The sequence below is a fragment of the Pocillopora damicornis genome, chromosome 1 (assembly GCF_964200805.1).
Source record: "Pocillopora damicornis chromosome 1, jaPocDami1.2, whole genome shotgun sequence".
Lineage (NCBI taxonomy): Eukaryota > Metazoa > Cnidaria > Anthozoa > Scleractinia > Pocilloporidae > Pocillopora > Pocillopora damicornis.
The window spans coordinates 5,631,492-5,659,013 of NC_142670.1; the positions used below are offsets into that span (position 1 = coordinate 5,631,492).

A 27,522-nucleotide genomic window follows, 5' to 3' on the forward strand; every position below is an offset into this window, starting at 1 on the left:
TTAAAGTCCCAAAGAACAACAAAGAGAATCAAATTATTTCTTGGCTTGTAAGAATCTCATAGACAGTGACATCGCTTTTTTCCTTTTCTTTTAATATTTATCCTCTTTTGTCTGTGTCACATTTACAAATATCCCATCAACACCCTACGATTTATAATTATAAAGTAATCTCGACACTCAATGTGGATAATCTCATGTATGAAACTATAAAATGGTAATATTTGATACTCACCTGAGTAGAGTTGAGGATAGTAAAAATGTAGGAAAAAGCTTTGTGTAGTGGCGACAGAAGACCAAATAACCACGTGATACCCAACAGGGGAATCATCACCATGCATGCTCTAATTCCAACTCTGAAGGACGAAAACTTGTTGATCAATTGATTGCACATCACCCTCACAAACATTTACGGTACCCAGAATTTCTTTTCCCTAATTAATAACAACAAGCTCCTGAGGAAGTAAGACGTATTCGATTGTAAGGATTCTTAAAGATTTCAGCCAATCTCTTGCAGGAACTGGAAACTTTTTTCCCTCTTTTTTTTAAAATTCAATTAAGAGCCCTTTCTCACCGTAACTGCTGACTTTGCTGGTCTCCTGTTGGCTGCATTCTAGTCATCTCCCTTATGACTCGTGTGAGTATCAAAATGTTGATCTGATAAAGGAGTAGATAAATTAAAAGCTTGTATTAAGGTATGGCTATTACACATTTCAAGTCTTATATCAGAATCACCAATTTGAATAAGCCGAATCAGAAACTTACCACTTCAATTGCAATCACAAATGTGACAAATATCCATATCAAATTGTTTGCTGAGGATATCCAACAACTTAAAAGGGGAAAGATAACAAAACAATAAAAAAAATTGGAAGCATAAGATCTGCAGTCAACGTAATTCGTAAGAAATTACAAAGCGAACAATACGCGGGCGCGCGTAGATATGGAATTTCTCTTCGAGCGTTTGACTCGATAGCTCACGACTGGGCCCAGCGAACGATTGAGATGTCGAGTTGAACACGAGGAGATAAATTTCATATCTGCATCTCATATTTTCAAATTTCATATCTGCAAGCGAAAAACAGAAAGCTGTCCCGAAAGGATAAATGTTATGAGAAGGACTTTGAGGTAAAGTTAATAAAAATGTCAAAGCAAATTAAAAGAAACATCAAAACTTCAAGAAAAAAATTAACAATTTAAGGGAAGAAATAGAGGAGAAAAAAAGAAAAAAAACATACGCCTCGTACAATTTGTCGCTGGTGTAACTCTGTATTCCTTCTTTTCCGGCAGCGATGCACAGTGAAATGGCCACCATAACTAAGGGAAAACCTATCACGAAATTATAAACCAATCAAGGCGACTCAATAACATAAAAATTAAATTAGTTAAAAACAATTAAAAGCAGCATATCGTTAGTTCAACTGTATAATCAAAATACCCCATGACATGACGTGATACATGTGCATCTTGGTGTTAATGTTATAAACCTTTACAACAAACAGATAGAGATAAATTCCCTCGACCAGCATCCAACAGAAAGCGGCCATCAGAAGATACTGCATAATAACTGCTACTATGACACACGCAGTCTGCACAGAGACGTAAAAAAAAAATATTTTGTCATTTCAATGTTTTGTTTGATCATAATATATTTAATTTAATTGAAATAATGGAAAAAACCTCCCACCTTGTTCTCTGTGGCGTTTATTCCGGAGAGAAAAAATATATGTCCAGCTCCTAAAGCCACAGAAAGACTGACGCGTATTTGAGACAGAGGCTGACGAACATCTCTGTTAAAATCAAGATATTAGAGCAGCAACAACAACACACACACACACACACGCACACACACACACACACACAAAACTAAACAAAAAAACAAAAGCAAAAAAAAAAAAATGAGTGAAAACAAGAGAGAGCAGTTAGGCAGATGAACTTGGACAGTCACTGATAACGAGTGATGTCCAAAACATTGGGTACGGATTAAGTTTCTAACTAGCACCAAGGCATTCCCTTTATTATTTTTTCTTTTTTTTTGGGGGGGGGGGGGAGAGGGGGTATGAACATTACACTGGCTTTATTTATTTACTACATCTTCCAAGGTATTTAAGGATGTTCTTCCTGATAATTTGATTACAGTACTTACGTAAGGAAAGAATATAAAGTTATTGTCGAAAGTATTCCGATGATGGAAAGGCTTAGCCCCACATACGTGATGATCTCCAGGATAGCTACGTCGTTCTCGGAAAGCTGCGTCAAAAACAAAAGCAAAAGGAGGCAATACTTAAATTAACCATACGGACCCATTATTAGTTTGGAAACAAAGTAAAAAACAATGATAATGATAATGATAATAATAATAATAATATTAATAAAGCTACCTTAGTACTACCGCTGAAGTCAACTAAGACAGCGAAATGAGTCAAGTGATTGCAACTGCAAACTGTTTCTTCTGAATTGCTCCTCGAATGATCCACATGACAACCCTCCTCTGAAAACCCATCTGGACTAAAAACAAAGGAATATTACAATATAAGAAATAACAATAACGATTTTCTTTCTCAGAGGGCACGGTAACAAATCCTACGATCTGATTGGTTGTTAGTTCGGATTTCCAATCTCTGCCCACGACCACGGTGACGATTACACGGATTACCGAGTACGTCATTACCTTCCATGCCATTATTCGTGCATATATTTCATTTTGCCGGCTGGGCAATATTTTGAACAGCAAAAAGCCATAAGGCTTTTACCGCTGACCTCGCAAATGAAGGTTTGACTGATAATCTCCGGTTTCTACACTCAACTTTGGACTAAACCCAAAAAAGATGGAGTTCCAAAGCATATTTAACAATATCTTTGTTTTTACCTATTTTTGAAACCACTCCAAAACATGCAGTGTTGTTCTTCTTTAACGACCTGAAAATATAGTTTACACGTATTTCTAGTAAATCGATCCAACATGACACAGATGGAACGCGCTCATCTTTTAGTGTTTTTGCTGTTACCTGAAGGTTTCTGAACTTCAAGATGGCATCTCGTCGTAATTTTTCAGGTTTGGGATTCATCGCTGCCGTCATTATTCTGGTGTTAACATACCTGCAGAGAAAATGTTTTCCTATGCCATCAAGTTTTGCAAAGCATCACATTGCATTTACATGCAACTGCATGATGTAGAAGCACACTTTATGTCATTTTTATCTCCAATGTAAAACGGTGATAATGAAAACTAACTTTTTTATTTGACTTTGAGAGTTTAATGTGTGATAGATAAATTTCTTCAAATAAGCTTCAAAATGGACTTTAGTCATCGCCTTCTTTTTTCATTGTTAAGGTTCTTATCATACCTCTTAATAGGCTTCTCCTTATTTGGTTGGTTAAATTTGATATGGCATGCTGTATAATTCAATACATGCACGCTAAGCACGAACCAAGTCGCAACTATTTCATCGTTTAACGTTACCTAGAAGTGTTAGTTTCTTTCCCAGTGGATTGATTTCTCAGCAGTAACTCATGAAGATCCTTGTACAAACACCCCACAATCACTGACCCTGTAAAGAAAACAACCAGAGTGTGGAAAAAAGTCCTTCTAACGCCAAACGATGGGGTTAGTCTCAGTATAAACATTTTCGAAATGGTGATCGATCAAGTTCCCCTCTCTTTCTTTCACCAAAGAACTTATTAAGTTATAATACAGTATGGGCCATAATTTGTTTGACCCATTTATTTTGGCATTTGATAACCCAACTGGCTAAACTACCTCATTGTTCCTTTATCATTCTGAATAAACTATTTGAACCCAAGACTCCACTGGAATAGATCAACTAAAATGCTTTGGTTGTTTTTTACTTTCCTATGACGTCAGTGAAAACACAGAAATGTTGAGCGTACTAATTATCATTAATTCAAGCAATTGAACCTACATTCTACTTGTTAAAGGGCGAAATCATCTACTTTGAATTTTGGGAGAACGTTCAACTAAGGTTTATATATCACGAGATGGGCGTGAGTGATTGGCAAACAGTCCAGACTAAACTTGACTATTCTCCTAGCTTCCTGATAGGGTCATCACGTCGGTTTAACGTCTTTTGCTTTTATAATATAAACGTCAATTTTCTATGAGTTTACCTGAGCAATAAACGAAAGGTTTTTTGACCATTCGGGGTGCACATATTTTCTCAGTTGTTTTGAAATGTTTAATGATTGACAAATAGTACACTGATACGCAAAACCATCTGAGTTCTAAATAATAGAGCAAATATGAAAGAGAAAAAATGCAATTCTATGATTTAGAGCTTAAAATGTGGTTAACGCAAACCTTTTTCAGCAAAATCATCCGAGGATATATTAATGCTGACTTCCCATTCTTCCCCCTTGAGAAAGAAGTCAGTTGCATTATGGCGGTAGCCAATTTGAATACCCAAAACTGTCAGAAGAACGCGAAGATGTTAGATGATGATAATGTATGCGCCCAAGATGGCTGCAACGTGTTACTTTGTTCTCATCATATTAGGTTTTTTTATTTGTTTTCCTACTCTCTTTCGATCATCATTTATCAATTTTTCGGTTTATGAGAGTCCTCTTACTTTATTGCTGAGATGTCATGGTCCTCCTCGCGCAGTTAGATTGGTGGATGGAAGAAACAAACTTAGGCGCTCGATTTGTACTTGGTGCAAACGTGGTCACTTGACGCTTGGTCTGCCTACAAAATTTGACCTTACTATCTTCGTGGACGTTGAATCTAATCCTGGTCCAACATCCCCTCGGATGGTGGGGATACATAAAGAACAAAACGCCTATCTGGGATATGAGTTCTCTGCGTTTTCGACTGCAACGAAATCGATGAATTGGCTTAATCACAATTCACAACACACTTCTCCATTAGTGCCTTTTGTTCGTCGTACTCAGAGCTTCTGCTACAACTGGAATCTCCCATGTATTTTACTTCCTCTGGGCAAAAATTGTCAAAGAAAGTTTAGAGGTTGCAGAGCGGGAAAAATAGTTCAAGAAAAGCGGCGGCGCTTGAATTATATTCGAGCTTTGGTCTCACCCCAAGGCTGTCGATTAAATTCTTCACGATTTACATGCACGATGAAGACTCCTGTTGGATCGAATCTTAGAAATTTAATTGAACTTACTCCTAACCCGATTAAAAGCTACACATTAAGGGCTCGCTTCGTGAATTTTTGCTTGCTAAATGCTCGTTCAATTAACAACAAGACTACTATCATCAAGGACTTTGTCGTCGAAAATAATATTGATCTTCTTGGCTTGACAGAAACATGGCTTCAATCAGATGCTGACAATGAATTGATTATTCGTGATTTATGTCCTTCAGGTTATTCATTTCATCATGTTCCTAGACCTGGTTCTACTCGTGGAGGAGGAGTTGGCTTGTTATTTCGATCATCTTTCAACTTAAAGTTGCAGCCGCTCAAGAAGTTTTTGTCCTTTGAATATATGGATTTGTTATTGTCAAGTACAGTCGGTTTAAAACTCAGAGTTATTATTGTTTATCGCCCACCTCCCTCGACCTTGAATGGTTTAACACCCTCATTGTTCCTTGATGAGTTTTCTACGTTCCTGGAGCACTATATCGCTGATCCTGGTGGAATATTATTAGTTGGTGATTTTAATATACATGTTGACACCTGTTCTTCCCAACACTCAACTGAATTTCTTCAATTGTTGGATTCTTTCAATCTTACTCAACATACACATGGCTCAACGCATAAAGATCGACACACCTTAGACCTTGTGATTACAAGATCTGATGATAGTATTGTTTCGAATTTAACAATTGGTTCTCCTTTTGTCATCTCTGATCATGCTGCTGTTCACTTCCAGCTCTCGCTTAATAAGCCGCCGCTCGACAAGAAGATTATTTCATTCAGAAAGCTTCGATCTATTGATTTTGATAATTTATGTGCTGATGTTATGAATTCGAGCCTTCCTGATCTTTTTGCCTCGTCATCGTCATCATTGGATTATTTGATTGATCAATATAACAGAGTCCTTACTACCATACTTGAGACTCATGCTCCACTGCAAAAAAAGTTAGTTACTTTGCGTCCCGCTGCACCTTGGTATTCTGAGGAGATAAATAATTTAAAGAGATCCCGTAGAAAACTTGAACGACGCTGGCGAATGACCAAACTTCCTTCTGATCGTAAGTTGTTTATTGAGGGATGTGATGCTGTCAACAACTTAATTCGTGATTCCAAGAAGAATTATTTCGCATCATTAATCAATGAGAATCAGTCAAATTATAAACAGCTTTTTAAGATAATTGATAAACTACTACAAAGGAAAACAGATATTCAATATCCCCCCTGCAAATCGCCCACTGATCTTGCTAACAAGTTTATTAAGTACTTCACTACAAAGATAGATAGAATACGGGGTCATATAACGACTGCTGCTTTCCCTCATCGAGATACAGTTGCTGTTGTTGACAACGCCTGTCCATATTCTTTTGATATTTTCAAAATGGTAACAGCGGATGAAGTTCATACATGTATCATGAATCTGGCTGCTAAGTCATGTGCTCTTGATCCTCTTCCTGGTTATGTTACAAGAAATGCACTTAGTGTTCTGTTGCATTTCATTTCCAAAATCATAAATATCTCATTGGAATCTGGTCAGATGCCTTCGCAACTCAAGGTTGCAATGTTACGCCCGCTCCTTAAGAAATCTTCTTTGGATCATACTCAATTCTGCAATTATCGTCCTGTATCGAATCTTTCATTTATTAGCAAAGCAATTGAAAAATTGGTAGCTAATCAACTTATCTCCTACATTAACGATTATGAGTTAAATGAGACATTCCAGTCGGCGTACAAGAAATATCACAGTGCTGAAACTGCACTTATTCGTGTTCACAATGATATTCTTTCTGCCATTGATAATCGTCGAATCGTAATTTTACTGTTGTTAGACCTTTCCGCTGCCTTCGATACAGTCGATCATACCATCCTCCTCTCTCGTTTACGTGTACGGTTTGGGATAGCTGGGAAGCCTCTATTATGGTTGCAATCTTATTTATCGAATCGCACGCAATATGTCTCCGTTGATGGTGGTACTTCGACGAAACATGACCTTAAATGTGGAGTGCCACAAGGATCTGTCTTGGGACCCATTTTGTATTTGCTTTATACTTCACCGCTTTCAGATATCGTAAAGAAATTTAACCTGAGCTATCATTTTTATGCTGACGACTCACAGCTTTACTTGTGTTTCCAACCAACCGTACTGGGTGATAGGGATCTAGCGGTTTCTAGCATCGAGAGCTGTGTGGATGAAATCAGTCATTGGATGATGGTTAATCGTCTTAAATTAAATAAAGACAAAACTGAATTATTGGTAATTTCCGCTAAACATCTTCCAAGACCACTCCTTCACGAAATTTCAGTTGCTGGTGAGACTATCCCTTCCGTGCAAAAGGCGAGGAATATCGGCACTATGTTCGACAGCCATTTTTGCTTTAAGGATCATATTACTGACATTTGTAAATCTTCATTTTATCATTTGCGAAATATTAGCTATATCAGGAAATATCTTTCAGCGACCACTACTGAATTGCTGGTTCATATGTTTGTATCTTCGAAGCTGGATTACTGTAATTCCCTTTTGTATGGCCTACCAGCCTACGCTATAAAAAGGCTACAACACGTCCAGAATGCCGCGGCGCGCCTCGTCACACTTACAAAAAAGCATGATCACATTACGCCTGTTCTTTTCAATCTTCATTGGCTTCCCGTTAACCAACGTATTATTTTTAAGATTTTACTTATAACCTACAAGGCACTTAACAACCTGGCACCGTCGTACATTTGTGATCTGCTTACATCTTACACCCCATCGCGTCAACTACGCTCATCATTCAAGCACCTTCTGGTTTCTCCATCCTATAACTTGAAAACATATGGCGCAAGATCCTTCTCTGTAGCAGCACCATCATTATGGAATGCTTTGCCAAGTGAAATTAGAAATGCTCAGTCTGTGTCTGTTTTTAAACGCAGATTAAAAACTTTACTCTTTAGAAAAGCCTTTTATAATTAATATTAGCTGTCTTAAGTGTTAATGTTTAAGTTTTTTTGTATGCGCCGTTGAACAGTAGGATACTGGCGTGGTATAAATCTTTTATTATTATTATTATTATTATTATTATTTATAATTAATATTAGCTGTCTTAAGTGTTAATTTTCAAGTTTTTTTCTTGTAGGCGCCTTTGAACAGTAGGATACTGGCGCGGTATAAATCTTTTATTATTATTATTATTATTATTATTATGATTGGAATTCAAGGAGATGATTGTGGCATATGCAGATCCTCTTCTTGAAGGTCTACACACAGTTCTACGCTATCATTTTTCAAACGCCATTCGGGTTTATTTGAAATATATTATTGTACTGAGATCGTACTCACAAACTCAAAAGAGGAAATTGAACCAAAATTTTATCAAAACGAAAATCACTTCTCGTCAACTGCGCCTCACCTTCTTCGTGCACCTGCTTGCATCAAGCCAGACGAATTTTATGCGCCTTCGACTACTTCGATGAGCCTTTCAAGAATTCACTTGTATCACTTAATATCTAAGGCCAGGCGGCAGAAAGACCATTCGGGTAGACAATTGGACAGTAGGTCAGTTACCAATAAAAAAATATTAACTCACCCATTGTTTGGCTTGTGATCGCTGTAGAAGGATTCGTTCCATTTGGATGGTATTTACCATAGTTAAGAGCAAATTCCTCGAAGGCGACTGCCACCTTAAAGATGGATTCTCTTCTTGTTTCTTCTCCTCCATCATTAAGTTGGCCTTTAATGCGTGTTGTGATGTTCATAAAATTATCGATAAAGTCTTCAAATACACGCATAGCCTCCTTAAAGGACCAAAAAATTAACTTTAATCGTGTCGAACGTTATCACAATGAGAAAACAAAAGCGCACATCATAAGACTTGAACTGATTGGATATTGTATGATTTTAAAAGGAGCGTTTTAACAGAACATCATTTAAGCAAATGAGCCACTCATCTTTTGAGGAGGTATACTTTCCTATATTAAATTCTCTTGATGCCAGTAAAAATACTGTATTGTCATGCTTTTGTCCCTGTTTAAAACGCTTGTGCAGCTTACGAACTGCAGCGTTGCACAAGTAACTCCTTTTAATTACCGCACATTTCATATCTACAAGTAATCTTAATCTTGTTATAAGGAGATATAAGTGCATTCATACCTTCAAAGAAGTATTTCTCCTGCTATCTATTTCACCAAGTTTAGAAACAGAACCATTTGCCTGTGGTAAAGAAAGACAAAAGCGTTGAAGAATGGCAGAAATTATGAAAATTATTTTTACAAAGGAAATAAAAGGAGAACCTAGGAAACATACCAAATTCTTAAGTACTTCTAACGTAGATGTCCAAATTGACGATGGCGGAGACAACGATGCTGCTGCCTGTAATGATGAAGATGCTGATGATTTTGTTGATATTGATTCTGATTCTGCTGTTGCTGTTGCTTCTGCTCCTGATGACGATGACGATATTGAAGAGGATGGCAATGGTGATGGTGAGAGTAATGATAATGGTGATGACGACGATGACTGCAAGTGATCTGTATGTTGAAGTAAAAGCTAGATATCAAAACAACAATGAACTAAAATTAAAAAGCAATGATAGAGCGCAAGGAATTTGGAATATGAACAATGAAGAAAGAGCTATTCTATTTTAAGACTCATTGACATTCAATCGTGAAAAAACAAATTTTTACGTTAAGTTTACTCACCCCAAGTATGAGATTTATCTTTTCGTTGCACTGTTGAAATTTGAGTTGAGAAACCTTGACTCGCCGTTGACGGAGCAGATGAAATGAAATTTGACCGGTTTGAATCGGAAGAGCTGCAGAAGCCCCTTAAACATTTTGAGCATGTGCAGCGTTTATCTCCGCCGTCGTCGGTAGAAAAGATTCCCTGCGTGAGAGGATATGAGTCCAAAGACGACATGAGACTTCCACAATATTTACCATTCCCAGAGCATGTAACCCTACCTTGAGGGCTGGTTAACCAGGTTCTAGTGATATGACATGTGACAGCGTCGCAGGTCTGTGTACAATCAATTGCGTTACAATGCATATTGCACATTTCTACTTCATTTTTACATTGCTGTTTTCTGCATTGTTCCCCTCGGCAGTTCAGTTTGCATGTTTTTGCGTTGCAAGTTTGTTCACAATCCCCTCCGCTACATTCCAAGTACATTTCACAAAAATCTCTTTTACCATGGCACTCCTGTTTCTTACATTGACCCCTGCTGCAGTTCAGCTTGCATGTTTTAGCGTTGCAAGTTTGTTCACAATCCCCTCCGCTACACTCTAGGTTCATTTCACAAAAATCTTTTTCATCACAGCACTCCTGTTTCTTACACTGACCCTTCCTGCAGTTTAATTTGCATGTTTTAGCGTTGCAAGTTTGTTCACAATCCCCTCTGCTACATTCTAGACCCATTTCACAGAAGTCTCCTTTGTGCTTGCACCTCTGAATTTTACATTGTCCCCCGTTGCAGTTTAGTTTGCATGTTTTAGCGTTGCAAGTTTGTTCACAATCCCTTCCGCTGCAATTCAGAACCATTTCACAGTCTTGGACGAGACTTTTGCACGTTTGTTTGCATCCTTTTCCCAGGCAAGTACAAGAAGAAGCGTTGCTATCAAGCAGATGGCAATAATAATCGTTATTAGTACACTTCAAGTCAAACACATCGTTGTTGCAAACGTCACCGTGCACCCTAAAGCCTGAAAAAGAGAAAATAATCTTAAGAATAAATAGAGAATAATACATGGGCGCGCGTAGATATGGAATTTCTCTTCGAGTGTTTAACTCGATAGCTCACGAGTAAGCGCAGCGAACGCGTGAGATGTCGAATTGAACACGTGTAAGCAGCTGATTGATTATATCAACACACGTGCAAAAATATGATATTTCTTCACGTGTGTTCTTACAGCTTTTCTCAGGGCCGGAAATCCTTTATAACACCGTAGTTTATGTGATAAATTTAGACAATTATAATGATCATATAATATATAATAGACAATAGTTCACTGAGCCCTCCCCCTCCCCCGCCAAACGAAAATAGAAAAAAAATAAGCAGATTTATGAAATTATTGAATAAATATAACGTAGAACTTTAATAATATCTACTATTTTAGTATGATGTGAATAAATATATATCATTCATAGCAATTAACCTTCGATTTGCAGCAAGTATTCTGCCATCCTGAAGCTGTTAGGCCTCACTGACTGATTTGCAAATTAAAAGATGTATATATTTATCTACTTGTTATTGTTTTTTTTTTGTAATAATTTTTGCAAGGGTCGAGCGTCACTTCAGGCCATTTTGCAGGTTGCCCTGGTATGATTACAGATTGACGCCGTGTTTCCATAACTACGCGTAAAGCCTTAGAATCGAGAGAATGATATGTTATTTCTGAGTAGTAAGAATATTTCCGCTCAATGACGCTGAGTTGCAATTGTTAACTTTTGTTTATTCAACTTAATGCAAGATGAAAATGAATGAATAACTGAAATAAAAAAAGATTTATAAACATTGAAAAGGAAGTATAGAAAACTGCCTTTCCCTTGGACAAGAGGACTTGAAATGGTGTTATTAAGCTAGTAGGCTCAGTAATTTGTTACAGATGAAGAGACAGCTGAATGTCAAATATATCTTTTGTCATTCCTGAATTCGCATATCCCCATTTGCATTTTTGCGCAAAAATTATTTATTTTTATGATGGACCCCTAAGTCAATTCAGACTTAAAGCTTGTGGCACAGGAATACATTGTAAAATTAGTTCCTTTAAATATTTTCTTGAAAATAATTTGTCTTGGCTTCCTTATGGATGTTGGTTTGATTAGCTGGGATGAAGAGCAAACTTTTCTAAAACCATTCTAGCATTCTTTGGTGGTCTCACCCAACGCTTTTCGGAGAGCCATAAGAGCGACTCCTCTAGGTATACTTGTGATAAATATTAAACAAAAAATCTCTTTTGACAAAAACTTTGATACTCACTCAGGAGAGCACTTGATAACAGGAGTGTTCCCCATATCTGACAACTTCTATTCATCATCATTTTTTTTTCGTTGTGTAAGTTGAGCATCTGTCAGCTGAACTAAACACAGCCTTTTGGCAAATTTTCTGTGGCTCAGGATCGGTTGATATTTTCTTTCTCAGTGAGGAAGGCTTGTGAGAATTCTCTCTTCGGAGATATTTGAAAGATCAGTCTTATGATGTTGTTTTGACCAGAACCAGCTGCCTAATGTAAGCATAAGCGGGAAATTGAATGTCATGCAAATCATTGACGTCAGATCTTTCTGCTTAAATTCAGTGATATTTCCCCTTTTTGCATCCGTTTGAAATTTAGGTAAAACAAATACGATTAATATAAAATTATCATTTTAACAAACTTTCTCATTAGAATATTTAGAACTCTCTCCATAAATGTTAAATTCATGTGAGTATTCATGTTAATCGCAAATAATTAATGGCCATTGCCACCCTTTGCTTATTTCGTCACTTAACAACGATAACAGAAGGGCTTTTTAGAGCTCTTACATCACAGAAGTCGCTTCGAGATAATTACTGCTCGGCAAGTGTACCATAGGAGATTGCTTTACCTTTTATTGATGTTAGTGCCCGTATGCTGCAGAGATGAAGATCCCGCCTGTTTACGCAATGCACCACAAATCTTTTTTATCAATTATACATAAAACTTTTTTGGTCTATCAAAATTTAGGCATAGTAGTTCAAATTGCTTTATTAGGTACGTGGGTTTTTTTTATCTTCACTGCATTAAAGTTTCATCATCCAACTCACAATGACGAAGCATTCACGCTATACTTCGTGGAGTCACGCATAAAATTGTAGACAGTAATAATTTATTATGTTTAAAAACGCAAGCAATAGTTCAAGAGTTTTCTGATTGTCTGCTTTCTCCAATCGCTTTGACGAAGGGCTAACGCTCGAAACGTCAGCTTTTTTTACTCTTTACGGTGACCAATATACGTTTTCAACCCAGTTGTTAACAATAAATTACCTGCTCCTCAAAAAGTGACCGGTTCATAACTAACAGCTAATTATGTATGTTTTTTAATGAACCACCTATTTCAGACTACCCCTGGGATTTCCAAAAGAAAACAAAAGAGAAAAAATCTGAGAAGAACAGAAAAGAAAATATGAGGCGATAAAATTAACATAAGGCAGGTGCAGTTTGAACAATTTTTGGAAACTATGATCTTTATCGTGAATTCGAACAGCTCTTTCGACGTTCCCAACGTTTTCTTTTTTTTGTATGTAAGTGCAATTTTGCCTTTGTAATGAATGCGATCACTTTTATCAAAACCTTCGAAACACCGATGATAGTTTTTTCACCTCTCAATCATAATTAAACACATTTTTTTTGTGTAAACACGTATCTTTAAAAAAATTATCTGCATGTAATGGCCATAGCTATTGCAGACACGTAACTCGTTTTATTTGCGTTATTCTAAGGCATGCGCATTAAGTTTCGAATTTGGGGAAAAAAAATGGAGTTTTTAAAGTCTGACCAAAAATTAAAACTGGTGCTCCGACTTGACCACGTTGCATCTGTTTTATGATCAAGAAAGCTGTTTTAACTGGTCGGAGCGTCCGTTATTTGTTATTTCAAATATTTGCCATCGTTTAGCAAGCTATTTCTTTTTCTGTGTTTCAGTAGCCTGATAAAAGTGCAAAGACGAATGAGAAACCTGTGACGCAGCTCAAATGGATTTTGAAGAGTCTCCCAGGCAACCCTCTCCCTCGATTTAGCTATTTCTGAGAATTACGAGCGAATCTTAAACTTTTCATTCTTGTTTACATATTCCCGCCTAAACAAAGCTGTCAGCTATTTATGAAAAATAAAAATGTTCCAGGCGACCATCAACGGCCATGGTAAATGGGTGGATCATTGCGGCGTGTAACCTTAATCTGTGGGTATGACCTATATACCTAGATCTTATTCCCTAAACACTCTTTTGTTTTGGTTTACGTTTATGTGTGTGTTTTTTCCAGTTCAAATTCATTGTAAGACTGCAGTTCAACTGCCTTCACATAGCAAAATCACTCATGTTAACATGTGAGTTCTTCTTTGTGGAGTTTCCATTGGTTGCAGATGGGAAAACAGTGCTAACTTTTCTCTTGAATCGTTCTCTTATCTGCAGATAGACATGGAAAGTAAAAAAAAAAAGGCACTCAAATTCATGCAAGATTTTGAAACTCCTGCTCTACACAATCTTTTTTCCATATAAAACTTACCTGGCTGTTTCGTACACAATGCAGGGCAAAAATCAGAAAACCCTTAAAAAAGAAAGACAGGTTTTCAAGATCAGTCTTTTTTTTTATAATCGATTTTTCCAATATCTCAGAGGTAAATGAAGTAAATAAGGATAACATAAAGGCGGAAACAATTTTTTTATCCATTTTTTCTTTATTATTAGTTTTATCCTATTAATAATTATTGTAGCAAAGGTCATCTGACCATACTGAAATAGTCTGATTGTATATCATCTCTGGACACTTTGTATGGATATTTTTATTAATGAAATCACGTACCTGAGTAGAATTAAGGATGGTAAAAACGTAGTTGAAAGCTTTGTGTAATGGTGTCAGAAGACCAAATAACCATGTGACACCCAGCAAGGGAATAATAACCACGCATGATCTAATGCCAAGTCTAAGGACGACAACAGCCTAAGATATGGGATTCTTAAAAGATCAATTGCAAATATCGTTAAAAGGATGATTTAAAAATTTGATATGATTTCGTTAAAATCTCCGGCAGAAGCTGTCTTCTTCTTTTTTTTTTTTACGTAATTTGGAAGATCCATTATACCGTATTTGCAGAATCTGCTTGTCTCCTGTTGGCTGCATTTTGGCCATCTCCCTTATGACTCGAGCGAGTATCAAAATGTTGATCTTAAAAGAGGAATATATGAATAGAATTTTGTAATGACGTATGGCTGTTGCACACAGTCATTCACAATAATGTCAAAAGAAAACATTTATTCAAATGCAAAACTTACAACTTTAATAATAATGACAAATGCGACAAATGTCCAGATCAAATTGTCATTTGAGGACATCCAGCAGCTACAGGGGAAAAAATGGGGGAAGAAAGATGAAAAGAGAAAAATTAGGTCCCACAATATTCCCGATCAGCTTTGTATGTTACTTTCTAAAGTAACATTCGTTCAATGAAAGAAACTGTAGGTCGTAGGCTGGCCTATGAAGATTAAGCTCGTAAGAAGGAGATTAATGAAAATAATAAGGAAAGGTAGGATATATAATCACATTAAAGCGAAACAAACTTTAAAAATTGAACAAATCTAAAGCACAAATAGCTGTTTTCTATATTATTTAGAGCGGACTATTGGAGCCAGGGTGCCTGGCAAGGGTCACTTGCCGACGACGCGACGGTAATTGCAACATTCAGGATTAAACAGCATGTCATTTTTTCCGTTCTGTGTGGTTAAAGACAGAGTAACATTAAGCAGAATCACAAAACGCTGTTTCAATTCATTCGAGTGACGCCTCTTAGTTTTTTATATATAAATATTTTTCCATTCGCATTTTCCCATCCGCCATCCACACCCTTCGTCTGCAGTCATCCGGTCCACGTTTTACATACACCCGGACGTTTTGCCTCACAAAACGCCTCGGCAGTTCTTTCTGGTGTCATGTTCAAATTGACTACTCACAAGTTGGCAGGCTAAAGAATTCGGTTGGATAAGACGTCTTTGATAATTACTCACGTGCGTTTTGATATTAAGGAAACCTTTTATTTGAAATTATTGTTAAAACAGAAATGCTTAGTTTGACATTACCTACCACGTTACCACAGTTATTTAATAACGATATAGCTGCTTCTCAAAGCACGCCCTTGTACTACAGGAACAAGAAAATCTAAAAGGTTCTATCGCTATCTGCTGCCGTATTTTCTTCCGAAGGCCTTTGGGGAAACAACAAGCTCGAGTCACGTGCGAGAACTCTGAAGAAGTCTTTTTTTTTTTTTTTCCGGACTATGCTTGCGATACTAATAAACTCAACAAAAATTCAAATTCTAAAGAGAAATTTGGTACTCACTCAACAAAGTTATTGAATATAGGACGATTCCCCAAATCTGACAAGCCTTTGTCAACATCTCACTTTTCTGTTTGAGTTACGTTTCTCTCAGCCTTACGCTCAACCAATTCTAATCTTTTTTCCCCCAAATTTCCTTCCGGCCGAATCAGGTTGGTAGCAATTCTTCTTTGGGAAAACTTTTTTCCAGATCAGTCTCATGGTAAAAGAATAAGCTTTCAGAGTGTGTTGTTTTGAGTCAAAATCACCATTGTGTTGCTAATTCATTACGCAGGAAATTGGATGTTATTTACATTTTTGACGTCTTGTCTCCCGTTAAATTCAATTTTAAGAACTCAGACTTTTCACCTGTTTAAAAGAAAGCATAGCAAAAATATCAATTAATAGTGTAAGAAATCGTTTCTCTACGTTACTCATTATTCTTTTGAAATAATGGAGTGGACTAAAATGTTAAGTAGTCATAAATAGTTAAGCTCAATAGAGTAAATTTTTGGTATCGATTGTAAATGTCCACTCTTGCGGTCGACTATTCACTATTGCGAGTCTTTGTTTATTTAGCTATTTAAGAAACCATCTCGGTGATTTTAGAGCAGTAGCATAACACGAACTAACTCGGAACAAATATGGTTTTACTTAAAGTAAGTTTCTAATTTCAATTGATTCTCAAAGCTCAAATGACTGTTCTGCCTTACTTTACCTTTTTACAATGCTCTTCTCCATAAGTAGTTAGATACTGTTTGTATTTTACTTTTCATTTGGACACATCAGTCTGGAATTTCGAGGTATGCCGAGCAGACCAATTAAGAAATACCACTACGACATACAAAATGGGTGAGTAATCAACACTATCTCAAGGACATTTCGATTTGAAACCCCCCCATTTGTTATCGCGCGGCTTTCTTGGTTTTGCAAAATAACAGGTCAGTTACCAAAAATAACCACGTCAGCTTCGATAATTGTCCTAAGATTATTAAGGAAATGAGCCAGCTATCGACTCGCGTTATGAAATATTATGGGGTGTTCATATTGTTCACATCTCCCTTCGAAGCTTTGTCTTTGGGGAAAATATTCCCTTTTCGGACAGTCTATAAGCGGCGAAAATCATTAGCCTGAGGCGATTTATTTACAAATTAATGAGATATCAAAGATGCGTATCCCGCCAAAGAAGGACGAATCACGCAAGTTCCTCGATATATTGTTGTACCTATATCTCTCTAGATGGAGATGTCCTTAAGATGATCGCGAGATAGCTCTGAAATCTCATCTATCCTTTTTCTAACATTACGAAAGGAGAAATGAGGTACAGACACATGGGGGCTCTGGCCCGCCTCCTTCTAATTTATGTGAAAAACAAAGCGCTTTATTCGAAAGCCTTCATTTATAGTACTTCTGCATAGTGCTGTAAATTGGATCGATCTGCACCACGTATCACACTAAAATGATACATTATTTTTGCAGTGTTTAAATACCCACATCTAAATATGAAGGGTGGGGCAAAGGGGGGGGGAGTTGAAATAGATCTAAAAACCTCTTCCCTTTCTAATGGCTTCAATTTTCCCTTAGCAACTGCTCTCTGGGCTTTTTTTCCCGGAAAACAAATCTTTCACGTTTACAGAGTTCCTTCACTTAAGATAAACTCAGGGCGTTTCTTGCCCAGGTGCATCTTTCCCGAACATCGAAGTTAGTTCCATTTCTTCCTAGTAACTCGCAATTTTTAATCCGTTGAATCCGCTACGTTTAATCAGATGTAACTGATCCTGAAAAAAATCTAAAATATTATTTCGTTTTTGTCACAAATTCAATTATTTGTTTTTTCACTCACTTATTTATCATAAAATTTAAAAGTCAGTTTTAACCGCTACTATTACCAAAGCAAATAGCATTTGCTATTTTATACGCATTTTAACTGCTTAAGAGCCATTTTCCGAGAAAATCGAAAATCGCATGACACTCGTGAAAAAAACCAATTCTTTTTCCTTTCGCCAAAACATCCCTTTCAGTAACCTTATTGAAGAAAAAATAATTTTGGGTTCAAGCGATTCATTGTACGGGAGAAATTATAAAAAGTTTGAAAAATCGATTTTTTGCTGGTTTTTCGTACTCAAAACAACAGAATCCGATCGCAACTTCGAGAAAACGGTGAACGCATAAGAAACAATCCCTAACATCGAAACTTCAGCCGAGTATTATTTCGTACTTACTCTTTAATTTCCTGAAAGAAATTTGAAGAAAGAAGTTTTTAACATTTACAATCGACAAGTTTAAAAAGGTCAAATTTGTATTTCTGGAAATGTTAATAAATGAAGGCGAACTTTAACTGTTGTAAAAGGCCATTGGTATATGCCGCTTCCTAGTAAAACCCATAAAGAATAAAGCCTTGGCTATTGAACTAAATTACTGGAAATTTTCTTTGCTGATAACATCAGTAGCTTACTGTAAGGATAAAGTTTAGATCATAAAAAGGGAGTATCGTTTCTTTTCAATATATTCTTAAAATACCAAAACTACTTCGCTAGCAAAGTACTCAATTTGCTTAGTATTAGGGTGGCTTTTCCTTTTTCATAAAAATCTTGTCAATTGGTTTTTGTGATGTGTTATGACCATAGAAACCAAAAGGCTGTTTTTATTTTCTGGCTTGAAAGCTCCGTTTCCTTCCTGGTCTTGTCCCAATCTCACCCCCTCAAGTTTTAACACAGTGAGAGAGGTCTTAGTAAAATCTAACCCTTGGTAACTGACATCTAGGTTTCCTCACTCAAGATTGGTTTTGTATAGGTAATAACATGATTTCGAATGCAATTTAGTGTTAATAAGCACGAGTAATTTTTTCGAAAGACAACAAAATTGCACGAGCGCGTAGGGCAAATGCAGTTTGTTATCTTTGAAACATTCCAAAGCGCTTAGTACACCAAACTGCAAGAGAAATCATATCATTACTTGTTAGTAATGTGTGCGACAAAACATCGCAGAAAATCGAGATAGACGAAATGTTTGCAATTTATACTCCTGTTACAGCTTTGCACTCGAGTTTCAACTTTGCACTCACGTTACATGAGAATGCATTCGTTTTTAGCCAATAAGAAGCACGTAATTTTTTTCATGTACATTATTGGATCAGTTATTCTGCTTATTTCAGGGTTCAACGCCGTATTTACAAATCTGGACAGAACAGGACGCACTGGTCCCAAATCACTTGACAATCATTACGCAGGTCAGGATCGCGATGGACAAGTTTCTTTGTCGAGAGGTATTCAACTCTGGACTGTGCCTTATTCTGGTCACTACAGAATAGAAGCAATTGGAGCCGCAGGTGGTTACAATGAGCAGCGCGACGGCATATACGCCGAGTATCGAGGAAGAGGTGCAAGAATAAGTGGAACTTTTGTATTGATTAATGGAGAAATCATTCAAATTCTCGTTGGCCAGGAGGGGGGCAAGAGTGAACGCACAAGTAGTGGAGGGGGTGGATCTTTTGTTGTCAAAGAAACAAATGACTGCTTGGTAATTGCTGGAGGAGGTGGTGGTGTAATCGACCCGCAATCAAGAGATGCAGGATGTGATGCCAGTGCAAACACAACGGGGAATCCTGGCTATAGATCATGGTCGGGGGGGAGTAATGGACATGGTTCCCAGACGGTTGATGATTATACAGCAGGTCAGGGTCTATATTATAAATAAAACGTGACGATAAGTAATGGTAATGGAACTGAGTGGAGTCCAATTCGGTCTGTAATCATACGAGTGATCACAAAGTCGGACGACTGGCAGCGGGAGTCTGTTTTGTTTATCAGGATTTATTACTCAAAAATTACAATTACCGAGAAAAGAAGAATGGCCAAGTTATGAAAGACAAAGAACATTTGTCTGTACACTGATTCTATGGTTGTTGAGTTCAAGGTTGTGATTGGTTGATTTTAATTACAACTTTGAATATGATTGGCCTATTGAACTGTCCAATACTAACAACTTGGCAAGTGAATTAGTGGAAAGTAGGAAATTATCAAACCAATCACAATCGAGGAAATTGTTATCTTAATGATAACAAGGGGAAGACTTCGATTAAAAAATATGTAGTTATAATTATCGTTAGAATTTTATTCGAGGATGCTTCCAACTGAACAGTTCACTTTAGCTGTTGTTAGTCTGAAATCGTGATTATTTACACCAAATTGAATCCGAATTTGTTTGACTACCTATACCTATATTACTGATATTTGTCATTTGATGTTCAGGTGGCGGTGGCGGAGGTTTTTACTCAGATGGAAGGAGTGGACTGGAATATGGAGGAGTATTAGGAAATGGCAGCGAAGGTGGTAAGGCTTTTCTCAACGGAGGGAAAGGGGATAGGGCCCCAATACCTATTATGTTCGGCGGCTTTGGTGGCGGTGGTGGAGGTACACAATATAAAGGGGGTGCAGGCGGTGGAGGGGGATACTCTGGAGGAAGCATTGGGGCTGGTGTAAGCGATTCCTGTGGGGGTGGAGGTGGATCGTTTAACTCGGGAAGAGATCAGCAGAATGAATGTTGTTACAACTCAGATGGGCATGGTCAGGTGACCGTAACATTGCTGAAAGGAAACTAGCAGTTTACCGTATTAGGGCAACGGAACGTACAAGATATGCTACGATATTACGTTAAAGAACAGGCAAAAAATACGGACAGTTTCTGTTTTCCCTCGCCCTACACGGGGATTGGAAAATATTCACGCGTATTATTCGTGAAACCATCGAATAAGTTGTAATTATTGACCACTAACGTAAAGAACGTAGAGATGAATCATTAATGGCGATTAATTTCAATGAGATGCGGCTACGGCCTTAGGAAGACCGCACATACCACTGATTTGAATAGAAAAGAGAGATTATTCAAAGTTGTAATGGTGTGTGTAGAGATTTCATATGTTTGATCACATGTTTGAATAAAAATTTCCTTTACTCGAGCCCTTCGGCTGCTGCCCTTTTTAATAACATGCGAAGGTAAACTTTAACCTCAGAACGTGTAATCCTGATGCCTTATTAAAAAAAAGAATAACAGGGAGGCAACGCCAAGGAAGACATGACAGGACGGATAATGCGTGCACTGTAAGTACCTCCCGTTGTCCCATACAAAGCCTTAGAAAAGTTTTCTAAGGCTTTGTATGGGACGACGGGAGGTACTTACAGTGCACGCGTTTTCCGTCCTGTCATGATCGATTGGAATTTTCATCTTCCTTTATAAGTTTGCAAATGGCTGGACGTGTTTACCGTCTCTTGAGGCGCCCACCTCAATTCGGTCAAACGTGTGGGAGCAGCCATGAGTTAAACATGGTAAACATGAATCATTTAACGTCGGGGTTAAAGTTCTCAGACCATGCAAATTTTTGATGATTTCAACATGTTGTTTTGCACAGGACGGCTAAGAGACATGTAAAGTTTTAAAACACACGCGCTGAGGCATTTTTCTGCCCATTAGATATTTTGTTTTGTCACTTCCTCGTTATCGTCTCAATCGTGGTTTGACTTAGTTCCTTTTATTATGACTAATTAAGAGCCAATTATTTTTCTTCCGGCCCGACCGACCTCAGTTAGTAATTACATGCATTATAACTTGACGACCAGTTTTGTCGATGATGTTTTCGCTGTTGTTCCTTAATTTATGGTTGATAAACATAACCTATAAGACATTTTGTGTGTAACATTGCAAAGTATTTTTACAAATTGTGCCGTATATTTACAACCCCGCAGGGCGAGTCAAAATAAAAATAACAAGTATATATACACAGTGATATCACACACCAATCCGTCTACTAAGTTACTTTTATCCAGCTGATTAATTTTATGACCATTTCCTATAAGGCGGGACAACGAAAAAAATAAAAAAAGAAACGAAAAGCGGTTTTTTGTCAGCTCTTGCGTTAAGCTCACTTCGGACATGCACATGAGACGTCAACCCGTCAAACAAGGTTTACAACGATTCAATGTTGAGATACAAAAGTGACATATTATCAATTAAAACTATTTGAATAATTAATTTATTGCCAGTGAAAAAAAACAGTACGCTTAAAGACAAACTCTCAAAGACATGAATGAGCTTTAGGTATTTGACAAAGGTGCTTAATCAGAACTTTAAAACTACAGTTCTTTTTTCATCATCCACCCCAATCACATGTCGACAATGCTCCGTAGTAGTCTGCTGCTGATACTTGGTGAACAGATGGCTGTTAACCAAGAGCGATTTTCAATCCATTTTCATTTCTTCTTTGATACAATTTCAAACAGTTTTTTTTTCGCAGCGCAAAGTAACCAAATGTTCAAAGATCGCTTGATATTTTGACTGGATTCACCCATTATTTGTACTCAACGAAGCGAAGTTGCTCGTATCATGTCACGACTCATTTTTCATTTCCTGTGTTTACTTAAAGAAAAAACATCTGTTCATTATGCATACACATAAGGGACACAGAACACAAAACACACGATAGCTCTAGGCAGTGTTGAACCGTATAATTAAACTTTTACAGCTACAGATCAAGTACACAGAAGAGGTACCCGCGTTTTATAGCATCACTTACGTACTATTAAAAAAAATGGTTGTGTGTTCTTCAAAAAAGCCCGAGTAACAGAAAGTTTGCTCGAAAGATATAAATATTTGATAAGTTGCGTGTGGCCGTTTTTTTTGCAAGGATCCAACTGCTAATCAGTTGGTGATAAGTATATTTATGCTTATATCGACCATTTTTTCACCTCGGGAGATTACGCCCAAAAGTAGTCATGAACGCGTATTTTACAGCTTTGCCTTTGTCGTTTGGATTTGTCCTTTTATTTGGAACTTGGATGTGTACACCCGTAGAAGCCAAAAATCGCGGTAAGTAAAAAAAAAAAACAACAACCGAAAAAACCCAAAAAACACGCATTTTTTTCAGATTCACAAAAGATGCTCCAACGAAGAACGCACCTATTTTAAGAATATCATAAAACACTCTATCAGATACTAATAAAACTGCGCCCGTGCTTGATTAGCTCAAGTTGTAGAGCGCCGGACTGCCGTGCGTGAGTTCGAGTGTACATCTTCAAGCCCTAGAACAGACAAACACTCAGAATATTAAAATAACTGGGGAGAATGTGTTGCCTCTGCCATAACATTCGCAAATGGTTAGACATTCTATTCTGTACCTTCTCCACCATTCTCTCTGCACTGGTTAGTAGACGACGTTAAAGAACCCACGCACTTCTCGCAGAGAGTGGGGAACATAACTAACTATGTTGTGGTCTGGCATTGTCAGTGTTTTAAACCAGCTATGAGTAGAACTGGGCCACTCCGTCGAAATATTGCAACTACATACAATACGTATTCACTCAATACATTTTCTTGGTCAACTGATATCAGTGGATTTCAGAGAGAATTCTTCAAAGGAATACATTATTCAGTGAATATTGACTCCTCCATGATGTTTACATCGGTTGAGTCAATTTGGTCCAAAGAAGGCAACCTTTGTAAAAACCTTTTACGGATCTGCGTACTTAAGAAATCTGGTCAAACAGAGTTTATTTGAAAAAAAAAAGGGGGGGGGGGTTATTTTCGAAAGGAACTGTGGTGCTGAGTTAGTGGGAGGTTTTATATGATGATTTGGTTTACAACGATAACAGTGAATTTGTCTATCACTTTTATGATAAAATATTCGACAGCACTTTACCGTTTAAAACAAAGTGAAAGTTAGGATATCAAACTTCAAAATGTAAAATAGGACCTACAGAATATGATGGGACCGAATGTCATAGGTTTTTTTTTTTTGAATAAGCATGTCTTAAACTGTTTCTGAAAAGTAACCAAGTTCGGAGCCGTTCTAATCAACATTGGAAGCCAAGCGAATATCAACTGATCGATATTCTCTTGTGAAAGCTTTTTCCTCTGAGGTGGACCAACAAAGGCAAAAGCTTGATCAGCAAAAGTCTTGCAACTCGTACGAGGCACCTCTCAAAAAGCAAGATTGTTGGATCGCAGAGAGATAGGTTTCTTTTTTCCTGATGCGATAAGGGATATCACTCACTTTGTCACGGCGAAAGATGAGGGACTAACGCTCGTAACGTTAGCTTTAAAGCTCTTTACGGAGGTCAATTTACATATCAGCTAAGTTAATAACACAAAATTAACGTTTACTTGAACTTACTACAGCTCATTGCGTATCTCTCTTCGGTGAAAGATCTCTCTGAGCCTCAAGTTAGAATAAGTAATACAATCTTTATTTATGTTAGCCTCTTTTTTTAATAATTATCTTCTTGCTGAGATTAACTTATAATAAATTTTACCAAAAAAAATGCTGTAATCTGGTGGTCAGTTAAAAGTATTTTGTTTTTCTCATTTTTTTAAATTTATAATTGTAAGTGTTGATTCCTTTACTATTTCATTACCTAACTTCTACATCATTTAAAGAGTTACTTATTTACTTTTTTTTGTTGTTGTTGTTTTACTTTTCCTGCTTTTTTTTCCCCATGTACCCCTATCTGCAGGACTCGGGTGTCGAAGTCTGCGGTTTGGACAACTAGACAATGGATTCGCTCTCCAAGGTCACGTACTTCGTAATATAACGCTCAAAATGGGAAATGAACTCAGTGGCGATTGTAGATACGAGTGCCTGATGGAAAGTAATTGTGTGTCTGTGAATGTCGGGCCACCCGACAAGAATGGACTCAGGGTCTGTCAATTGAGTGATTCTGACCATATTCAACATCCCGAACATCTTACGGCACAGGAAGGATTCCTTTACTGGGCTACCCAGGTGAAATAATAGTTACCATGCAAATAGATGAAAAGAGATCGAAGACAAAAATAGCGAGAGAATCGAACGCAAATGGTCGGCTATTTTAACAAAGTTTAGAAGTCGTTGTTTTAGCGAAACCGCGTTCTAAGCCATCTTCAGATTAGTCGAATCTTTTATCTGAACATTTATTTTTGTGAAAAACGCCAAGAGGGCCGAAAGCTAATAGTGGAAGAACATTTATTTATTTAATTCAATCAACCCTCTGATAGAGAATCCTTAAGGTCCTCTGCTTGCGTATAACTGCGGTTTGGTTTAGACCTGGTGTAAACAAGCGGCCTTTAGTGTTAAAATTGGAGACTGAGAATGCTCCTTTTGGTTTTCTCACTAGAATCCGTGTTCCAGCAACCCTTGTGCCCACGGTGCAACATGTCTCAATGGGTTCACAGACAAGAAATACATTTGCCTGTGTCCACCTAAAGCCATAGGTGAAAACTGCGAGAATTGTAAGCAACATTGTAACAATTATCGGCAGTTACGGTTTGGAAGCGTAATCACTTTAACATGAAATCCTTCAAGCTAGTGATTGTGTCATCTAGTTGTCTAAGTGACAGATGAATGACATGTCGACAACCTGAACGGAGCATCAAATGTTTTCTTAACGGACTACGAATTAACAAGCACATCAAGTACGGCATCAATGATGTAATGGTTTTTACTATTATTTTCATTATTATCATTATTACGATTATTATTCTTCTTATTATTTAATTTTCAGCATTCTCTGCGATCTTCTCAAATCTCGGTGGCACCGGAAGATATGGCCCAACAACGCTGGGCAGTCACTACGCAGGTCAGGATCATGACGGACAAGTTACATTGTCCAATGGTATTCAACAGTGGACTGTGTCTCACACTGGTGACTACAGAATAGAAGCAATAGGAGCAGCAGGAGGGTACGATTCACACCCTAATAGCGCTCAGTATCGAGGAAGAGGAGCGAGAATGATCGGAACGTTCAGTATGATTAAAGATGAGATCATTCGTATCCTTGTGGGACAGGAAGGGGGCTCTGAAGATCATGACTGGAGTTCTGGCGGTGGTGGAGGTACATTCGTTGTCAGACAAAACAACACGCCTTTGATAATAGCTGGAGGTGGAGGAGGTCTACATTACTTGACAAAACGGCATCCAGGGTGTGACGCTAGTGCAAACACAACGGGGAATCCTGGGTACAGATCAACAGGGTCAGGCGGAATCGGTGGCCTTGGCGGGCAGAGTGGTAATTCCAGCTACGCAGGTGAGGGAATTTCCGGGGGCCTCGCGAGCTGGAGAGCGAAACAGGCGAGAAAGAGGTCCGCTAGAGAAAACCTGCAGACTTCTCGACACCTCGCCCCACCCACACCTCGACTTTCGGAAAACTTTCTGGAAAGTCAGAGGTGTGCTTGTCTCAGCAGCAGCATTTATGAAAGCTTGCTCGTAGGCTATGGGAACACCACATCCAGAATGAATAAAAAAATTCGATTCTTGCTTATGGAAATTGACATCCGTATTGTAAAATTCAGGGAGGAATTTTCTTCCACTAAACGATTCGTTTAAATAAGGAAATATCAGTTATTATTGTTAAAAAGAACCTTTTTGGTATAAATGGTTTCATTTCATTTATTTAGCGATTTGTTAATATCTTTTTTTCTATCATTTTTTCTTTTTGTCTGTTTAAGTTGAGTCCCCTTTTCATTCTTTTAGGCGGCAGCGGTGGAGGCTTTTTTTCCAACGGAACGGATGAGAACGCAGATGGTGGCAGAGGATTTCTTCAGGGAGGAGTGGGGGGCAAAGGCAATGCGTTAAAAGCCGACGGTGGATTTGGGGGAGGAGGAGGAGCTTACGGAGGAGGGGGTGGTGGTGGGTATTCTGGCGGAGGTGGCGGAGAGATGAACAAAGATTCATGTGGAGGAGGGGGGGGGCTCTTTCAACTCAGGAAAGGAACAGAAAAATGAGTGTTGTTACCAATCTGATGGACCTGGTCAGGTTACGATAACATTACTGTGAAATCACTGTATAGAATCATTAATGGAAATTATTTAATCAACCATTAAAATTTCTTCAAATGTGATTGGTGCGCTAACTGCTTTAATTTTCACTGATTTTTTTGGAGAGATGTAATCAGACAGTATGAAGTAGTCAATCATACCAAATCTACTCAGCTAGATCCATCAATCACAGAATTGATCACAATAACCAAATATCACTCATTTGAAGGAAAACTGGGAGTTTCCAGGATGGACGGATTGTTAACTTTAGAGATCTTTGGAGATATTTGTTCTAGATGTGTTTGTTTTTTCGGAAATTGTAAAGGCTACGATTAATTGATAACAGGACTTCGTGTCGTCCATGTCTGTCTGTTATCATACTTGTGATTAACAAATCGCAGCTCTGAATTTCCAGTCATTTAAGGTAGTTGAAGCGAGAACAAAAAGAGGTTTTAGATCCCTTTTAGAGGTTTTGCTTGTGATGTTTGATGGAGAATGAAGCATGGCAGCTGCATTATAGAGAGGTATCCTAAGTTTTCTTGAAAATGTAATGATGAAATTCCTAACAATATGTAATGTAACTTTATTTACAATGTATGGAGGTATACTTTAATGAG

At 37.7% G+C, this 27,522-nt stretch overlaps 3 protein-coding genes across 3 annotated transcripts; 2 read left to right on the forward strand and 1 right to left on the reverse strand.

Annotated features, from left to right (window-relative positions):
* Nucleotides 1-90: 90 nt before the first annotated feature.
* Nucleotides 91-14,980, reverse strand: LOC149051551 (uncharacterized). Its single transcript, XM_089214451.1, has 19 exons — nucleotides 14,321-14,980; nucleotides 12,059-14,220; nucleotides 9,783-10,781; nucleotides 9,388-9,611; nucleotides 9,235-9,294; nucleotides 8,672-8,879; nucleotides 4,316-4,423; nucleotides 3,461-3,644; nucleotides 3,006-3,096; nucleotides 2,867-2,916; nucleotides 2,379-2,505; nucleotides 2,144-2,247; nucleotides 1,685-1,787; nucleotides 1,436-1,586; nucleotides 1,245-1,326; nucleotides 763-829; nucleotides 572-654; nucleotides 233-353; nucleotides 91-144 (listed from the first exon to the last, which is right to left on the reverse strand). Exons 2-19 carry the CDS (start codon nucleotides 12,144-12,146, stop codon nucleotides 91-93), a joined length of 2,904 nt encoding a protein of 967 aa, XP_089070577.1. The 5' UTR covers nucleotides 12,147-14,220; nucleotides 14,321-14,980.
* Nucleotides 14,981-16,971: 1,991 nt separating this feature from the next.
* Nucleotides 16,972-20,942, forward strand: LOC149051552 (uncharacterized). The gene is made up of 3 exons (XM_089214460.1): nucleotides 16,972-16,975; nucleotides 19,278-19,796; nucleotides 20,374-20,942. The coding sequence occupies exons 1-3, from the start codon at nucleotides 16,972-16,974 to the stop codon at nucleotides 20,721-20,723; spliced, it is 873 nt and encodes a 290-aa protein (XP_089070586.1). The 3' UTR covers nucleotides 20,724-20,942.
* A 3,756-nt stretch (nucleotides 20,943-24,698) lies between these two features.
* LOC149051553 (uncharacterized) lies at nucleotides 24,699-27,522 on the forward strand. The gene is made up of 4 exons (XM_089184652.1): nucleotides 24,699-24,896; nucleotides 25,267-25,381; nucleotides 25,654-26,175; nucleotides 26,622-27,522. The coding sequence occupies exons 1-4, from the start codon at nucleotides 24,714-24,716 to the stop codon at nucleotides 26,870-26,872; spliced, it is 1,071 nt and encodes a 356-aa protein (XP_089040778.1). The 5' UTR covers nucleotides 24,699-24,713; the 3' UTR covers nucleotides 26,873-27,522.